We start from the raw sequence: 20,190 nt of genomic DNA on the forward strand, positions 1-20,190 counted from the left end.
GTGGGGTTGACCTCGGCACCGAACGCTTAGGCCGGACTTCGAGTGGCTTCCCTTTCCGAGCCTCTGAGGCCTGCGGTCGCGGCCTGGCGTTTGCGTCCAGTGTCCCTGTCCCCCCCCCCCATTTAAGATGGCCGCAGGTGGGCCGGAGTAGCCCTCCCGGCCAGCGCCTGACCGAGAACGACTCGCCGAGGACGCGCGGAGCCACGGCCCAGGCCCCCCGCGGGAAACCCCGCGGCCAGCGCCCGGCGCGATCGAGCTGGTTTTTGTTCTCCCGTGGGTGCGGGAGGTTGAGCCTGGTCTGAGTGCATCCGACCGACCCCCGGCACGGTGTTAAAACCGCGTCAGTGCGTCCTTGTGGCGGCCGCACTTGACGACTTCCTCCAGGGAGGACGTACAGACCCAAACCTTCGTGTATGTAACACATGTTACATATGATCACTTGTGGCACCCATAAGCAACCGCAAACAATAAATTACGTAAATATATGTGTACAAGATTGTCCCTGCTCAGTACTTGTTTTTTATTTGGGGAGGGGGTCCCTGGTTCGGAGGCTTGAACCCAGGGTTTCAGGCTGTTCGTTCTGCCTTTTTTTTTGCTCGTGTATGCCACGCTGCCACTTGAGCATACCTACATCCCGAAACTTTGCGGACCAGACTGGCTGCGATCCCCAGTCCTCCTGCTCTCAACCCCCTGAGTAGTGAGGGTTACAGGCAAGAATCATTGGAGCCCCACTTGTATACTAATTGTATACTTTTAAATCCAGATTGTAACCATTACTTACAGGTTGTGGACACTTTGTTGAAGTGCTAAATTTCCAAGCACATTATATTCTAATGAGAAAACAAGGCCTACAGATTTCTGCAAACACATTTTTTTTAAAAAAGCCTCTTAGAAGCCGGGCGCCGGTGGCTCCCGCCTGTAATCCTAGCTACTCAGGAATCTGAGATGTGACCTAAGTTCAAAGCCGGCCTTGGCAGGAAAGTCCTTGAGACTCTTAGCTGCAATTAACTACCAGGAAACTGGAAGTGGCGCTGTGGCTCAAGTGGTAGAGTGCTTGCCTTGAGCTGAAGAGCTGAGGGACAGCGCCTAGACCCAGAGTTCAAGCCTCACGACTGACAAAGACAGCTTCTTAGAATACTAAGGTATACCACATTTTATTATGTCAAAATCCTTTGAAAGGAAGGTAAAGTAGTAACATTTAATCGTTTTGGAAAAAATTTCATTTGATTTATTTGGCTTGTAGGGATGCATGAAGACCTATTCTTCATTTATTTCCAACATGCAGTAGTTATGCAGATTAATAAGATTCATTTGAATATTCAAATTTACTTAAAAGTTTTTTTCCCCATTTTTGTTTTTCAGTATTGAATGCCTACAGAAAAGTTGAAATAATTCATTGACTGTTCATCAGTGTTGTCTTCACATGCATTCATTAATTCTTTTTGTCACAGTTGACTATTAAAATTCCCCATTTTTGTTTCTTTTATTCTAGTGTATCATCAAAGACTACTCATAACATTTAATTCCATTAGTCTACAACAGATGTCTCCCTTTCACCCTCATCTTTTGGATCTGTCACAGTATTGACATTTTGTTTTCTAGTTTATTTTCTTATATGACTCAAATCTGAGTTTATAGATTGTTTCTTCATAAGATTTAAGTAATATCTTTTGACAAAATCCTGCATAAATGTGTGTGCGTACATTTTGGTTAGAGCTATGGTATTACAGTTTATCTTAATTTAACTTTTGAAGGTGTGCTCAGCCATTTTGTAATGTATAATATTTCCTAATAACTGAGAGATAGTTATAGTGTTATATCTTGGAAGAATTGGAACCAGTCAGTAAAATATTCTGTACTGAATATTAATGTTGGAATACAGGGTCTTATAATTAGAAGAAGTCTATCACAGGATATTTTTTTTTTTTTGACAAGGTCTCACTATGTAGAGCAGTCTGGCCTCCAACTCAAGATCCTATTGCTTCATCCTCTAGAGTATTAGTGTTACAGCTGATGTTATGCCTAGCCCCATATATTCTTCCTTACCAAACAAAATACCATTGTGTGGTTGAATTGTGTGACTAAAATCTGGGTCTGAGTGTTCATAATTAAATGTTAACCACTTGGGAGATAAGAGCTTGGAGTTATCTCCTCTTATCTTCAGAGCTAGCTTTGAATAAAAAACTTACTTAAAAACTTACTAAAAAACAAATTGTTATTATTGGAGCTTAAAAGTCAAAGAGGATAAAAAGTTCTTTGCTTAAATATCTGGTTCATTAAAATGTAACTATGGACCTCCATAGCAAAACTGTACCATAAATATAACACACATAAGCCAATTAAAATCCTTAAACTTGCTTTTCCATAAGTGCAGTGCTATATCCTTGTTCAGTGGTGTTGACCTGCCTTATTAACAGGTTTTCTCTTCTATTAGGTTGTCACTACCTGGTTGTTACATTGAAGAAGAATTAGCACTCTGGGCTGAAGTAGATAAAAATGCAGTAGCAGTGTTTGAATTGAAGGTGTAGTTTTTTGTTTTGTTTTTTTTTTGCAGTGCCAGATAGACAGTATTTTATGATTAATCTTTAGAAACTGGGGAAAAATTAATTTGTGTTAAAGTTGGAAATACGTTTCTTTAGTCAAATGATACTAAAATTTTATGGGACTATAGATTAGAAGAAGGTAATTTGTGAAGCATTTGAAGGAGGCCCTGGGTTCATTCCTTATAATTGAAAGTTAAGATTTTGGTTGCTGTATAAAACTGATAAAAAATTTAACTCTTTTAGCATAGAGTAGGAATTCAGTTTCATTTTACTTTTGGGGCTTTAAAATGTAAACACTAATTCCTGCTTCTTATTTGTCACTTCTTTTTGTGCTGTCATATGATTAATTATCTAGAATTTTTTTGTGGGGGGAGGAGGTCAGTAGTGGGTCTTGAATTCTTTACCTGGGCACTGTCCCTGAGCTCTTCAGCTCAAGACAAATGCTCTACCACTTGAGCCACAGCATCACTTCTGGTTTTCTGGTGGTTGGAGATAAGAGTCTCACAGATGTTCCTGCCCTGGCTGGGTTTGAACCTTGACCCTCAGATCTCAGCCTCTTGAGTAGCTAGTATTACAGGCGTGAGCCAGTGCCAGCTTGAAATTCTTTTAGTAAGCCTCTAGTGCCTGGCTTAAAACCCTTTTCAGTAAACATTTCATTGAAGTATAATCGGTTTATAGCTCTGAGGTTTTTACAAAGTAAGCATACTATTGTAAGAGCACACAGATCAGAAGTATTAGTACCTTACAGGTTCTTCTGTGACCTCCAAGTGACTAACCCCTAAGGGTAATTCTATTTTGACTACGTTTAGGGACTGGGGTCTAAACTCAGGGTCTCATGCTTTCTAGTCACTACAACCTGAGCTGTACCCTTAATGCTTCTTGTTTTTGTTTTATTTCCACTAGAGCCTCACATTTATGCTGGGCTTGCCTGCATCTTCCTATTTACACTTCTGAGTAGCTGGGATAACAGGCATGAGTTTTGCTAACCAATTTTGATCAGGCTGGTCTTTAGCTGAGGACTTTACAATCTTTGCCTCTTCAGTAGTTTTGGGATTGCAGCATTTACCATCATGCCCAGAAAAAGTTGCCTTTTTTTTTTTTTTTTGGTGTACTGGGGTTTGAACTCAGTATCTTTTACTTGCTAGGTGAGTGTTCTACACTTGAGCACACCTCTAGCCCCCCTCTTCAAAGTACTAAAAAGAAAATGCAGAAATCTACCAACTATTTACATTTATTTAATTAAAAATATAATTAATATTACTATGTTGGCAACTTTTGTTGCTGTGGCTAAGTATCTGACAGAAACAGCTTAAGGGAGAAAGGATTTATTTTGGCTTAGTTTAGAGGTTTCACTTCATATCTGCTGGCTCCATTGCTTTTAGGCCTGTGTCAAGGCAGAAACGTCCTGTTGGAAGATCATTATTGGAGGAAAGCTGATTAACTTGAGGCATCCAGGAAGCAGTGAGACTGGAGAAAGGGTCCTCCTGTTCTTTGGAAAGATAACCATTAGTGCCATACTTCATTAGCTGCCTCTACCTTCTCAGTAGGAACTCATGAATGGATTAAGACTTTCTAAAGTTATAACCTCATGATCCATACTTCTCAACTGAAGTTTTTGCATCATGCCACCAACTGAGAGCCAACTTTTTGGCACTTCATATGCAAATCTTAGGAGTCATTTTATGGAAAATAGAGGAAAACATCTCTGATCCCCCTCCCCATGCCCAAAGGATTGAAACTCGAGCTTTGAAGAAATATGGAATTTCCATACAAAAAGGGATTAGGGAGGACCTCTAATTCTCTTGATGGAATAGCAGATGCAAAGACCCGGATTATTGGTTTGAATTCTTGAGGACTGGCTTTCTGAACTACAACTAATATGTTTATATCTGGAGTTTTGAGTGTAGTTAGATGAAACAAGAAGAGAGCGTACCTTTGAGGAGATTTAATTGTGGATGCAATTTAGCAGTTAAAGGTCACTGGCAGCTTTTGAGGAAGACTTATTCATGAGCACTTGAAGTTGAACTAGTAAGGGTGATAGATGAGAAGTAATTGTAATCTAGGTAAAAAATGCTTCAGTCCTGAACTCTAAGGCATTGATAATAAGAATGATGATACAAGTAATGTTAACAGGTTTTGGGAAGATAGTCTCCAGTAGGACTTATTGAGCAATTTGATGAGGAAGATGGAACTCAAGGTTGGTTTAGATTGGCAGGTTTTAAAACAACCAAGACCTGTTGGACAAAATAGATTGTTTCTTAAACTAAACTGACAGAGTTGGGAATAATATAGACTCATTGGGGCACTCTGAGCTGAAGCTGATCAATCAGCTTTGTATTACTGCTTGCTTTGGCAGCTCAAAAGTAAGTCAGTGGCTCCTAAACCTTCTACAGAAGACATGTTCTGCTCATGTTTAATTGAAAAAAGTGATTTACATGGCTGAACCTAAGTTCAAGGAATAGAAAATGGAATTTTACCAAGTATTCAAAAGGCAGTTTGGAAATACGTTGGCAAACATCACTAATGACGGTTAAACTAGTGACTCCCATAATTCAACTTAGAGAAATGTGATAGTATCTTTAAGATAGGAAGTATATGACAAAAGCATATAGTAAAGAGGGAGGATGATGAATTTTGGTCATATGTGTTAACTGTTAGAAATATGAGGTAAGGGGCTGGGAAGGTAGCTCAGCAGTAGAGTGCATGCCTTGCAAGCATGAGGCCCTGGGTTTGATTCCTCAGCACCACATAAATAGAAAAAGCCGGAAGTGGCGCTGTGGCTGAAAAGCTGAGGGACAGCGGCCCAGATCCAGAGTTTAGGCCCCATGACTGGCAAAAAAAAAAAAAAAGAAATATGAGGTAAGCCACTGATGTGGATTCAAGGCTTTATTGGGGAATTGACCTGCTGTGCTGCTCCAAGTGGGAATGGAAGTGGCAGCAGTGGACAGGTGTGGGTAAAATTTAAACAGAATATTAGGGGTCAGTCACATGGGTCACATAATGTGGACTGTGGGCATTTGGGGGAGAGTCAGTTCGGAGAAGGAGCTGATATGTGGTCTACCATAATTGGGGGAGAGAGTCTTGTTCCAAGGAGTATAACGAGAGTGCCTCAACTGGGGCAGGAATTTGTATATCACACCGGGAAAACAGTACACCATTGGGGAGAAGGAGCTGATATGTGGTCTATCATAATTGGGGGAGAGAGTCTTGTTCCAAGGAGTATAACGAGAGTGCCTCAACTGGGGCAGGAATTTGTATATCACACCAGGAAAACAGTACACCATTGGGGAAATAAAAACTTAACACATTTTTGTAAACTGGTAGGGATGCTGGGCAAGGACTTCGCAGGATTTTCAAGCTGACTCCAACACCTTAGATTCCCATCTTTTTTTTTTTTTTGTCGGTCGTGGGGCTTGAACTCTGGGCCTGGGCGTTGTCCCTCAGCTCTTCAACTCAAGGCGAGCGCTCTACCACTTGAGCTACAGCACCACTGATTCGCATCTTTTTTATGTATAGATCTAAAAAATAAGAGGCAGAGGATGTGCGAGATTAATTAGCTGCTTCCCACTGGTTGGGGGTGGCGGGGGGGGGGTTAGGGTAAAAGGCAGAGATGTTGTCTAGTCCAGGAGAAGGTAGCAGCAACAGTTTCTTGGTGTTTAATGATGTATACATCTTTGCATGAAATATGAAAGAAGTCTTACAAGATAGGCCAAACAATAAGAAAAGAGTCATTGGAATGCCTATAAATGGCAGAAGGAAGGGCAGCCTGGGTCCCAGGCAGTTCTGGGTTTCAGGCGGTCCTGTAGTTGGTGGATCATATCCCTATATATTCCTGACTGATTAACATCTGGCAAACTAGGTAGGGGAGAGTATGGTGGACTGGTTAAGAATAACCACTCAGAAGTTGGGGCTGGATTGGAGTTGTTAAGAGCCCAGTGCGAGGCCTTGATCATTTCTTGTGCTATAGAATCTGGATGGGACATCCACTATAAATAGTGCCCAGTGAGAAGGTAGACAGGTATGGGCAGTAGATAGGCATGCTTATGAACTGTTTTTCTTTGACCTCCTGGCTCTGGTTAATTTTGAAAGGGCAAGCACAAAATGACTCCATTTAGGATCTGACACCATCTCCCCCTCTTATCTGTGCAGTTTTTTCAACTGTCTCTGAGTGGACCCTTGTCACCTGGAGTAGTTTTGTCCCAGTGGGTGTAGGAGGTCTCTTCTTGCTGGTATGATGGCCTAGTTGGTGTTTTTGCTCATTACTGGGATGGCATGTCCCACTTGGCATTTGAGTCCCATTGGAGGAGGAGTGACTGGTAGATTAGAGTTTTTGCCAATAGCCCCTTTTAATTCCAATTAAAGAAACAAGGAGAGAAATAGGAATAGTTTTTAAGCAGGGCTTACCTGCGACTTACTAAGAATATAAGTTAAGTTTGGCCAATAAATACTTGTGAAAGTTATTTATTCCTCTGGGTCTGACTGTAAATGCTGCAGAGGATCAAATCTGTAATAACAAAACTTAATAGTGATCATGGTGAGAATTTTGAAACAGCAACTGATTGAACAATCTAGTTAAATTTTAATATAGCACTTTAGGATACTAATTGAGATTGAAATCATTGTCAGCTCTATATCCAACGCAGCTTATATACTTAGGAAACAGACACATTTGTTTGGGAAACAAATTTAAAAATTCATATTACTTTTAGAAACAAATAATATGAAATAAAGGATTTTACCAATCTTGATTAGTTGAAGTGATTAAGAATTAGATGATTAGGCTTTAAATACTAACTTTTTCATTTATTAGCTCTTAGATTGTGATAATTTTCTAGACCTGTTTTGTAGCCAGAGTATTTAGTACTGTTACTGTACAAGTCATGTATGATTTTTTTTGTGTTATCTTTTTGAGAGTGAAAAATCTTAATGCTTCCAATTATTGTAGCGTTCTGTTATGGAGGGTGTGTGTGTGTGTCTGTGTGTGCTCTTCTTGCTAAAAGATAATTCTAAACTTCAATAAAATTTAATTATGAATAAATTAACAAAATGCCTATGAGATAGGATATTGATATATGTAAAAGCTCTTCATTTGTTTTGTGTCTGGTACTTTTTTACTATGTCTGGCTAGAATGACTAGAATAAAATGGATTAGAGTCTCCACCATTTTACACTATAAATTTGCAAAATTTGTTTTTTTTTTTTTTTTGTTGGTCGTGGAGCTTGAACTCTGGGCTAGAGCTCTTCAGCTCAAGGCAAGTGCTACCACTTGAGCCATAGCCCCACTTCCGGTTTTCTGGTGGTTTATTGGAGGTAATAGTCTCACAGACTTTCCTGCCCGGGCTGGCGTTGAACCATGATCCTCAGATCTCAGCCTCCTGAGTAGCTAAGATTACAGGCGTGAGCCACCGGCGCCTGGCTTGCAAAATTTGTTTGTAAAAATCTTTTGTGTAGAAAAATCACATTACTGGGACTGGGAAGGTGGCTCAGTGGTAGTGCTTGCCTTGCTTGCATGAGGCCTCGGGTTTGATTCCTCAGCACCAGTAAGTAGAAAAAGCGGGAAGTGGTGCTGTGGCTCAAGTGGTAGGGTGCTAGCCTTGAGCTGAAGTGCTGAGGGACAGCGCCCAGGCCCAGAGTTCAGGCCCCATCACCGACACCCTCCCTCAACCCGCCCCAGCAAAAAAAAAAACATTACTATCTACTCTGAATCATCTGGCACATGTGAAGGACCTTAATTTAATTTCATACTATTTGATTGTTTCTAATTTCTAATTATGAATTTTTTTTAACCAGTGCTTTGGATGAATCCAGGACTTTATATGCTACCAGTGAACAGTCTTAACCCATTTTTAGTGATTTCAGTGAAGGGTTGAATTGGTTACAGATTTGTAGTCTTTTTTTTTTTTTTTTTTTGGTCGGTCGTGGGACTTGAACTCTGGGCCTGGGCACTGTCCCTCAGCTCGTCACTCAAGGCAAGCGCTCTACCACTTGAGCTACAGCGCCACTTCCGGTTTTCTGGTGGTTTATTGGAGATAGGAGTCTCACGGTCTCTCCTTCCCCTGGCTGGCTTTGAACCGCGATCCTCAGATCTCAGCCTCCTGAGTAGCTAGGATTACAGGCATGAGCCACCAGCGCCCGGCTAGATTTGTAGTCTTGAGATTGGAGTTTATAGAGATTTTTGCCTATTTACGATGACACACTGGTTGAACACTTGGGTTGCATAAAGCTGTTTTTGAATTTCACCTGGAATTAGGATTGATTTTCAAATTTTATGTATTAAACCTATAGACCTTACCCAGATAGGTTGAGGGAGGATCATGAGTTTGAGACCAGCCTCGGTGAATTTGAAGCTAGCCTGGGATACACAGTGAGACTGTGTTTCAACCAGGCCTCCCAGACTGACTGTATGAGTGCCTAGATTGCTTTCTTTTTCATTAGACAAATCATCATTAAATAACTAGGTTTTTGCCATTTCCTGTCTAAATGATCCCTAGCAACAAAAATTTCCCAAGTTTTGGTTAGTTAAGATTATGTAGAGATGTAAGGAAGAAATTTTAAATGTAAGTTGACAAGACCAAATGCTTATTAGTCTTTTTTTTTTTTTATCTTGCAGCAACACACCTCTTGCTTTTTCCTCCAAAGTATGTTATATTAAGTTTCGTGACCCATCAAGTGTTGGTGTGGCCCAGCATCTAACTAACACGGTTTTTATTGACAGAGCTCTGATAGTTGTTCCTTGTGCAGAAGGTTGGTATCTTGAATTTTTTTTATACTATTGTTTAAACTGTCTTATCTGTTGCTACAGCCTTATGGCTCTTCTAGAAATTGTCATGTAAAGTAGACTATCCTCTGGGGTGTGTGGGTATGTGTATATGCACGTGTATGCACATGGTGCACTCACACTTTTGTGTACACACATCCACACTCAAAGAAATTTGGAGAAAGGAAAGAACTTTTGCTTAATAGAAAATTAAAGTGGTTAATTTATTACTTGCATATGCGGTTTTACAACTTACCATTTGAAATATTCTCAGATTCTGTTTTCTCTAATTTGATTTGTCTTTCTATAGTCAGTTTGCAGATTATGAAAAGGTTTTTGAAATGGAAAAATATTTAACTTTACCCCTGTGTTCAGTATTAAAATTATAAGTAAGACAGTGTACACATTTTGCCAACTTGATGCTGAGAGATATTTATATTCATTAGAAAAATATTCCTAATTTATACTTTTCTATATCCTTTAAAGGTAATATACCTTAATCATTACTGTGACTCGATTCATTTTCATTTTCAGTGTAATTGTTTGTTATACACCTGGAACTTTTTCCTTTTATTGGCTTTTTTGGGGGAGATAAGTTGAAAAAAATAAATCATTCTTCAAAGTTTCCATCAAACAAATAGTTATCAAAGATAGGTACAGGGTCAGAGGTCTTACAGATAGTTGTTAAATTTTATGCCTTAAACTACTTTAAGAGCTAATTATTCCTGGGTACTTATGCATGTAATCCAAGGTAGGCTGAGATCTGAGGTCATGGTTTGAAGCCAGCCCAGACAGGAAAGCCCATGAAGCTACCATCTCCAGTTAACCACCATAAAAGCCAGAAGTGGCGCTGTGGCTCAAGTCGTAGAATGCTAGCCTTGAGGGGAAAAACTCAGGGACAGAGCCCAGGCCATGAGTTGGCACCAAAAAAAAAAGATCTAATTGCTAATACTTTTTAGTAAATTCTTTTTACAGAACCATTCACATGTAATAGACTTGCTGAATTTTAACATTTCTGGTTTGTAATTAGCTAGAGCACTGACTGGCACGTATATGCAGACTTGAGAATTATTAATAGATTTAAGTGTACTGTCAAATAGATATTTTCTGATGGATGATGGTAACTTTTACAACAGAAAGGTTTCTCAAACAGTTTAATAGACTTTGATAGGTAATTAAAAAAACTTGTTCTGGGCTTGGTATTAAAATATTGTAGGGTATCTGAAGTAGTTTGCTGCTTGCTTCAGAATGTCTCTTCTGGGATGTCAAAATAACAGTGAATACCAGGCTGGTAATTTTGAAGTCCCAGAATAAGACATCTTGGATTCAGGGTTAGAATAGGTAGGGAGTGTGCAAATGGATTACAGTTAATTTTATGCTTAATATATGCTTATTGGATATTCTGTAAGCGTATAGAAAGCCCAAAGTTGGAAATTGAAATGGGAATGGAGCTAGTGTTTAGTTCTAAAATTCATACTAAGAAACTACACAGGGCTGGGAAGGTGGTTCAGTGGTAGAGTATTTGCCTTGCATGCTTGAGGCCCTGGGTTCGATTCCTCAGCACCACATAAGCAAAAAGAAAAAAGCTGGAAGTGGCGCTGTGGCTCAAGTGGTAGAGCGCTAGCCTTGAGCTGAAGAGCTGAGGGACAGCGCACAGGCTCAGAGTTCAGGCCCATGACTGGACCCCCCTCCCCCCCCCCCAAAAAAAAAAGAAATTACACAATGCAATTTGTAAAACTGGAATATTATATAAGAAAATTGTACCACCAGTAGCATAGGATCTATATTATGTTAGGTCATTATTAGTAAATTGGAAGGAGTGAAGAACTAGATAACATATTCCCATAGAATCATTTATTAGAGAAGCAAGCCCTATTTTGTTATAAATGGTCAAGGTTATGGGCCTATAGAGCCTGTAGAGGTCTCTCTCACTGTTTGTTTTACTTGATATAGAGATGGATAAATGGGCATTTAGTTACAAAATAAATATATTTTTAATACTACTATTTTAAGACAGTTTACTAAATTTTTGATTTGCAAATTAAAGCATACTTTTATTGTACTTTGAGTAAGTAAAAATGTCAGAACACAAACCAGTAAAATAACTGGTATTAAGAACATTCAGATAAACATTTTCATTAGTTATTTAGATATGAGGGTGAACTGTGGAACCTGAAGATTTCACAGCTATTAAAAGTGATTGATTATGCACTACCAGCATAGAAATAATGGATTCTTAGACTAAAACATGGTAGCAGAGGCAGCTTGAAATAGACCAAGGATAGTGAGGAAGCTCTAGGGAGATGTTCTGTAGTGCTAAAAGCAGCCTCTGCACTTATTGCTAACTGTGTTTGTTCTTCCAACCATAGAAGTAATAGCATGATGTAGATGAGAAAAAAAACTTTTGAAAAAATATTTGTGAAAAGTCTTTTCAGTTTTCTTCAATTTGCTGGTTTTAGATTAGAGGGGCTAATATGTTTGGTGTATTATGTTAACAAGTTCACAACTATTAAGCAATAACTATTGTTGATCAGACATGCCATTGAAAATAAAATGTACTTTCATTATACTTGTCTAAATATGACCTCTTTTTTGTTGTTGCGTGCATTTCAGATTTCTTTTTATAAATGTTAACACTTAGAAAAGATAAAGTCAAACAAAACAGGTGTCAGCCTAATCATCAGTCATAACTTTATGTCCACATTTTCTGGTAGATGGATTTTGACTATTAATTTGGTTTTGTATGTTTTCTCTATGTGATATTTGTGCATTATTAGATGACTAGACTGGCCAAGGCAGACCTGTTACACTTGCCTGAGTTAGGCATTGTTTGCCATGCCACTAAACCTGCCGTCAAGTGAAACCTTCATTGGGGAAATGCGATCGGAGTCTGAACCGCAGAAGATGGACGCCCTGTCTCTGTTTTTTATTGTTTTACTTTTAATTTCATTTCTTTTTCTTTATTTTGTCCCTTTTTCTTTTGTTTTTTTGTTTTTTTTTTTGTTTTGTTAAATCTCTTTCACTTTTAACTTGTGAGCTGGTTTTCCAGTTCTTTGTAAATGGTATTCCATTAAAAGTTCATAATGTGTTGCAAATTATATGGGGAGATGATTAACAGAACCCAGCCTTAAGATACATTTTCATGCAGTAAGTTATAGTGTTGTGAAGCTCAGTGTGAGTCCTATTTGGTGTTTATAGTTTGATGAGGTACATTTTGTTTTTGAAACATTAGGAATACTTTCTCATCTCAGTGCACTGTTTTGTAAGTTTCTTTCCCCCTAGTCTACACATCTTAAAAAAAAACAACTGATAGCTTCTAATTTTCAATTTGTTCCCCTAGAACTCAGGCATAAAAAGTCATCAACTAAAATAAGTAAATTTTATATAACATTCTAAAAGGAGAGGAAAGGGTTTTTTTTTTCCTAGCTTGTTTTATAAAGACCTTTTCTTACCCTATGTGGTGAATGGATATTTGAGAAAATGTTCATTATTTGTGTTTTTCAGTTTGCTTGAGTTTTTTTATTGAAATTCTTTAGAGATTACTAGCCTTTAAATCTACACACACATAGGTATGTTAAAAATTTTTTTTAACTTATTTTTTATTTTTTGCTGGGCCTGGTACTTGAACTCAGGCCTGGGCACTGTCCCTGAGCCTCTCTCTGTGCTCAAGGCTAGCATTCCACCACTTTTGAGCCACAGCGCCACTTCTAGCTTTTTCTGAGTAATGTATTGAAGATAAGAATCTTACAGACTTTTCTGCCTGGGCTGGCTTTGAACTATGATCTTCCAATCTCAGCCTCCTGTGTAGGTAGGATTATAGGCATGAGCCACTGATACCCAGCTAGGATTTATATTTTAATAATATAAGAGAAATTGTCCCCTTATCCCACTCTGGTTTTTCTGAAGAGTACAATCTGGGAAAAGTAACTGTATAGAGGATATATTTTTATAAAGATTTTTATTTTGGAAATTAAGGAATGGTATTTTTAAAGCACCTTAAATCAAATTTAAGACGAAAACTATTAAATTTACAGTTGACTTTTAACAGATTTAAGTATTTTTTGTTGTGAATTTCAGATTTCTTTTTATAAATGTTAACACTTAGGAAAGATAAAGTCGAGCCTAACAGGTGTCAGCCTAATTATCAATTATTACTATCATGGAAAGGAATAAGCATCTGACAACCTGTAGATATGTTCTTAAGGTAGAAGTGAGATTTCATAGTATAATCAACTTTTTGCCCCTGTTGAGTATCCTTTTTTGTTTGTGAAGTCTCTACACTCTTTATATGTAATTTGGCATATTAATTGGCAAGCTGCTTTAAATTTGTCACATTATTAGATTGGAATGTTTGGGATTTTTAGTGTACAAAAGTTAGGATAGTGGAAGACAGTTTGCACCTCAGGACCCAAATTGATTTATCAAAGGTACTTAGGTTTTACAACAATTTTTAAAATAACTATTTACAAAAGATAAAATGAATGTAATATCAATATAAATAGTATAATATATATGGTTACATAGATACATGTGTTAATATAAGTAACTAATACATATAAAATAAGTTAGGATTTCACATCTTCAGTAAGGCCTTTTTGTTTCTATGCATGTTAAGTCTATTCAAAATTTATGTAGAAGTACTGTCTTTTGAAGTTAAAGTAACATAAACTTAGTACTGTAATGTTAGAAAATAGGCAATTGCTAAAGCTACTAAAATAATTTTATTCTGCTCACTAGATGAGATGACTATTACTTAAAGCAAGTTTGTAATTCCATCTTGAATTCTATAATGTTGTTTAGATATTTACTTCTGTTCCACTGGTTGTTTTAGGCAGGATTTTGCCACTGAAACCAGCATGGTGCTTTTTGATAATTTATTACATATATTTATTTCAGCTTAGTGTAATTTTTGTACACTTTTAAAATACTTTTAATGATTTCATAATGGGAATACATAGCCAACTGCCACATATGAGTAGTTCTAAACATATCAACATGTAGTCAACTTTTAAAAAATATTTTCTTTGCTAAGAAGATGAGGAGAATGTGAAAGTTTCAGTACTAGATTTAATTTATTACAATTGAGCAGTTGAATATGGCTAATCATGAATTTACTTTGGAGTAAATTTGATTTTTAGAGTGTAGACTTTTTTCCCTTAGTTTCTAAGATTAGTATTAATTTCTTGTTATTAATTAAAAGATTTTATTAATTATAAGTATCCATAAGTTGGTTCTAAAAGTTAATATTTTAAGAAGTTTCCAAAGACAAGGAATTTTTTTTAATTCTCATATAATTTTTTAACAATTTCCCAAGCCTGTTCTATAGAACTAGATTCTTTTAAGTATCAGATATGTATTCTTGGAGAGAGGCCTTATTAACTGAATGGGTGTAGACTTCCTTCTAAATTGAAGCCGATTACATGAAGTAGTTTTTTATTTTCTTCTGTTAATTTGATGTTGAATCTTTTGGAGGGTAATCCTAATTATTTGCATCACAAGTAGGTTCAGTAACAGGGTAGAGGCACTCATTAAGGAACAAATTCAATTCGCACATATTTGTTTTTTCTTTTTCTTTTTTTTTGACTAATTTGGTTATTTGCCATTTCTGGGGATTAAACTTTAAAAAATGTTCTTCTTTTCTGTATCTGATGTTCTGTGTGCTATTAGTGATGCAGCCAACACGAACGGTTGTCATGTGTAACACAACTTTCGATCACCGCGAAAACACCGTCCTGGGAAAGCGTCCATGCTTGATATCGTTTGGTTCATGAACATTAAGTTTCCAGTACAGGTGACCCATAGCTCAAAGTGTTAAATAATTGTCTACATTATTCAGTTTTTAAAATAATATTCCATTAATGAGATTGTTAGTATTTGAAGTTTTGCTCACTTTTTATTTTTCCTAGTAGAGCAGGATAAAAGGAAAGACTTAAGTTCTTATTTATTTCTTTATACGGATCTAATAGATTCATTTATTATTATTATTTTTTTAAGTGCAAGGGTAATTGTAAAATCATAGTGTAAAGTTGGTGTGGTGTTTCTGCTTTCCATAATGTTTGGAACTTGCCTCTACAGGTAAAATCCCAGAGGAATCCAAAGCCCTGTCTTTATTGGCTCCTGCTCCAACTATGACAAGTCTGATGCCTGGGGCAGGATTGCTTCCCATACCAACCCCAAATCCCTTGACTACAGTAAGTATCATAAACCATCTAAAAAAGAAGTCATTGTTGAACTATGTAATCAATTTATCTACTTTGGACCTGTTTTATTTTTATATTTTGGTGGTACTGGAGTTTAAACTTGCCTCTTGTTGTTGTTATTAAGGGAGAGGATTCAAAAATCTACTTAGATCTTTCCCATATGTTATCACTGAATTGAGCTAGTTTTTTGGAATTAATTGGAGAGTCATTTAAATTTGAGAACTAGGGTAGATAATTCATTAGAAACTCAGTTATTGAAATTTAGTTCATGAAAACTAAGTCCATCTTAAAAATATATGATGATCCACAACCTTAACGTGAAAAGTATTTTAGAAAAACGTTTATCTGATGCTGAGAAAATGTAAGGTACAAACATGGTAAAAACATTTTTCATTAATCACAGAATGGATTCCTCCTTGGTGATTTCCAAGTAAGGTTAATCCAGATAATAGTATGGGCACTTGGTTTTTCTTGTCATATTCATCTTAAAAAGGAAAATGAGAGTCAGGTGCCAGTGGCTCACATCTTATAATCATAGCTGTTTGGGAAGCTGAGATCTGGGGATCATGGTTTGAAGCCAGCCTGGGCAGGAAAGTCCATGAGGCTCTTATCACCAATAAACTACCCCAGAACAGCTGAAGTGGGAACCTGGCTCAAGTGGTAGAGCGCTAGCCTTTAATGAAAAGCGCTTAAAGACAGTGCAGGCCCTAGTTTAAGCCGCAGGGGGAAAAAAAAAAGAAAAAGAGTTCTTTAAACTATGTTCTTGAAAAACAAGTCTAGAGCCAGGTGCCTATGGCTTGCACCTGTAGTCCTAGCTACTCTGGAGCCTGAGATCTGAGGATAGTATTCAAAAGCCAGTCTAGGCAAGAAAGTCTGTGAGACTAATCTACAATTATCCACCAAAAAGTTGAAAATGGAGCTGTGGCTAAAATGATAGTGTGCTAAACTTGAGCACAAAAGCTCAGGGACAGCACCAAGGCCCTGAGTTCAAGCCCTAGGACCAGTACCAAAAAAGAAGTCTAGGGTGGTGGGGAAATGTGGCTTAGTGGTAGTTCTTGCCTAGCTTACATGAAGCCTGGGTTCAGTTCCTCAGTAGCACATAAACTTTGGCTCAAAGTGGTAGAGTGCTAACCTTCAGCAAAAGAAACTCAGGGACAGTGCCCAGACCAAGTTCAAGCCCCAGGATTGAGGAGGAAAAGACTAAAGAAAATACAAAACTTTGAAATACAAACTTTACGTCTTTTAATGTTTATATAGCATTGTTCTGCTGGAGAGCATGACTATGGCCTGTGAGAGAACACTTATTTCTTTTCAGTGATACTGGGATTTGAACTTGGGGCATGCTAGGCAAGTGCTATACTACTAAGCCCTGCCTATAGCTCAAACTGTTTGAAAACCAACTCTTGTTAGTGTGGGAGAAGTATAGTGAATGAATGATTGGAAGGCAGTGGATGTTTGAGATTGGAGACATGGATAGGACATTGATTCCTAAGGGTTTTTTATATCATGGAGAGGAGATTGCATCTTATTTTTAAGGAAATTAGTAGCTGCTAAAGGATTCCTAAGAAGTATGATAATATGATTTGGCTTTTTTTAAAAAAAAAAAAGATCAAAATGGCTGATGTGACGAGTAATTAGCATTAGTTTTATAAACTTGTGTTTTCACCTTTGGGAAGGATTATTTAATGGTTGTTGAACCTTAATTTATAGTAAATATATTTGAAGGTATTGTTGGTGGTCTGTATTTTCTAAAATAACATAGTAGAAATGAAAGTGGTTATATATTTTTTTCGTCTTTGCAAAATGCTTTTGTTCTTATTTATTTGTTTATTTATTTATTTGCCAATCCTTGGCCTGAGCACTGTCCCTGAGCTTCTTTTGCTCGAGGTTAGCACTCTACCACTTGAACCACAGTGTTACTTGTGGCTTTTCTGTTTATGTGGTACCCAGGGCTTCATGCATGCTAAGCAAGTACCACTAAGCCATACTCCCAGCCCAGTTTTTCCCTTTTTAAACTCTTAAGATGTTCTGTTTCTTCTAGTTTAAATTCACAGTATAGTTAACATCGTCATTAGTATGTTACTAGTAACTGAATTTACTAAAGCTCTGGGAAGCTTTTTCAAAGGTTTCTGTGTACCACAGTATAAGTAAGAGCTTACAGTGAAGTTTTTCTTAAAGTCTGATGCTTGTTACCCTGCTTTTACTGGTAGCTAAGTAGCTTTGGGCAAATTGTTTAATTTTTCTTATGTCTTAATCTGTTTAATTGGCATAACAATAAAACCACAGTGTTGATACAAGGCTTATGTTAATAATTGGGCAAAATGAAATGTTACGATTGTTAATCAGAAACTGACAATTGATGGGTTTGAAGTACAGTTAATCCTCATTGTTTGTGAATTCAGTTATATTAGGTAAAAATTTTTGTGTGTCCCCTTTTCTCTGGGTAGTACTAGCATTGATTTTGTGGTCATTTTTTGGAAAAACAAATTTTGATTTTGAATTTTTGAACTCAGGGACTTGTGCTTGGTATACAAGCTTGCCATGCCTCCTACCCTTTTGCTTTTTGCTCAGATAGGTAGGGTCTCAGGCTTATGGGCATGAGATAGAGTCTTCCTAGGACTTCTTAGTACCTGCTTACAGGCGTACCCCACAATGCCTGGCTTGTTCTTTAACAGTTCTTTCTAATTTTTTGCCCAAACTAACCTCAAACTCTCACCCTTTTTCATTTCTCAAGTAGTAAGATTATAAAGAGCTTGACAATTGTGCTTGACAAGCAATTTCAATTGCTTGGTATACATATTTCCCAAATCAAATAGGTGGTGCACTTTCTTGTTTCAGTACACATGCTGTAAACATGTGTAATTTTTCAGTCTGTTTAGTGTCACAGTTTTTGAATTTTTATACTTCTAGTCACTTAGCATAGTGCTAAAGGAAAATACAGGTAACCAATGATAGGCCTTACGAAGAAAATGCACATGTACATAAGCTGAGCTGTAGGGTTGCTGACCAGAAGCCAGTGAATCAATAACATTGATTGATGAATCAATAATATACTAATTAAGAAGCCTTCAGACAGAAATGTATGTAAGAAAATTGTCTATTGCCTGATGAAAATAAAACTAGAGGCTTCCATATACTTAGTGTTACATATTTCCTAGGATCAGTGGTTCCAATATCAAGTAATGCTGCTTATGAAACTTTATAGACTATAAGTACTTTGACTAATAAGAATTAATTGTTCAGTTTTGGAAATATACATAGCTTAAAGTTAGAAGTCTTTACTCTCCATTCTTGTTGAATTATTGTATTCTCAATATTACAGATGATAATTTGGATACAAATAGAAAATGTATGTTTTGTGTTTTTTTTTTTTTTTTAATATAGCTTGGTGTTTCACTTAGCAGTTTGGGAGCTATACCAGCAGCAGCACTAGATCCCAACATCGCCACACTTGGAGAGATCCCACAGCCACCGCTTATGGGGAATGTAGACCCTTCCAAAATTGATGAAATTAGGAGAACAGTCTATGTTGGAAATTTGAATTCCCAGGTAACTTAAGAAGAAACCAAATGCGGTAGTTCATTCTTTTTAAAAATATTTTCAGTTGATAAAATAATATTTACCTTAGCTGAGCACCCATGGCTCACACCTACTTAGTCCTAGCAACTCAGGAGGCTAAAAGAGGAGAATTGTGGTTCTAAGCTAGTCTGGGCGGGAAAGTCCGTAAGTCTTATCTCCAATTAACCACCAAAAAGTTGGAAGTAGAGTTGTGACTCAGGTGGTAGAGCACTAGCTTTGAGCACAAAAGCTCAGAGACAGTCAGTGTTCAGGCCCTGAGTTCAAGCTTCAGGACCAGCACCAAAAAAAAAAAATTACTGGATTTTATTTTAGAAAACAACAGTGCATTCCACTGAAGTGTCACTTTGTTTCCTCAGACAACAACAGCTGATCAACTACTTGAATTTTTTAAACAAGTTGGAGAAGTGAAGTTTGTACGGATGGCAGGTGATGAGACTCAGCCAACTCGGTTTGCTTTTGTGGAATTTGCAGACCAAAATTCTGTACCAAGGGCCCTTGCTTTTAATGGAGTTATGTTTGGAGACAGGCCACTGAAGTAAGAAATCCTAAACAAAGAAATTTTAATGGTTTTTATAATTTTTAATTAAATTTTATGTAGTTAAGGCTTTTTTTTCTTTTTTTCTTTTTTTTTCTTTTAATAGTAATTGTCAATTTGTGGAAAGGAAGACTGCTAAATATAAATCAAATACACGACATTTTAGCCTGTATATTTCTAATACGTTTGAAGATGTTTATTTTGTCACTTCCTATTTTAAAGGTTTGATTTACTATTTATGAACCACATGTAATGGTTTTGTGTCTTTATTTGGTTTAAGAAGTTAGATTGGTTGAATAATAAGGACTGGAGGCTAATGAACAGCTTAACCTGTAGATGGGAGTATAATACTTATAGTACTAAAAATTTGGTAAATCCAAGGAAGAAAAATAACATTTAAGTATACCCAGCAAGCCAAATAGGTTAACTTTTAATATTTGCTCACCTCCTTGTTTGTAAAAATTTGGTGTGTTCTTTCAGGTACTTAGTAATCCTGTATTTCTTCCGGATTATTAAGACAACCATAGTTTTATCTGAATTTCATGATTGTCTCAGTTACACAGTTTGATCAGGAGC

The 20,190-nt window shown here is 37.1% G+C and overlaps 1 protein-coding gene across 7 annotated transcripts in view; it reads left to right on the forward strand.

Annotated features, from left to right (window-relative positions):
* Srek1 (splicing regulatory glutamine/lysine-rich protein 1) overlaps positions 1-20,190 on the forward strand; it is a 38,358-nt gene that overhangs the window by 422 nt on the left and 17,746 nt on the right. For 2 of the 7 annotated variants that reach the window (XR_001175052.1, XM_013015862.1), the window contains exons 2-5: positions 9,154-9,287; positions 15,376-15,491; positions 18,885-19,049; positions 19,436-19,614. Coding sequence is in view for 6 of the 7 variants with exons in the window: in XM_013015862.1 (XP_012871316.1) it covers positions 9,154-9,287; positions 15,376-15,491; positions 18,885-19,049; positions 19,436-19,614 (594 nt within the window). In the remaining variant the exon portion in view is untranslated. Of the gene's footprint in view, positions 1-9,153; positions 9,288-12,077; positions 12,422-13,117; positions 15,092-15,375; positions 15,492-18,884; positions 19,050-19,435; positions 19,615-20,190 lie in introns of those variants that run through there. The other 5 variants (XM_013015863.1, XM_013015866.1, XM_013015865.1 and 2 more) reach the window with 5 other exon arrangements.

Source organism: Dipodomys ordii, unplaced genomic scaffold (assembly GCF_000151885.1).
Source record: "Dipodomys ordii isolate 6190 unplaced genomic scaffold, Dord_2.0 Scaffold28, whole genome shotgun sequence".
NCBI classification, from domain to species: Eukaryota; Metazoa; Chordata; class Mammalia; order Rodentia; family Heteromyidae; genus Dipodomys; species Dipodomys ordii.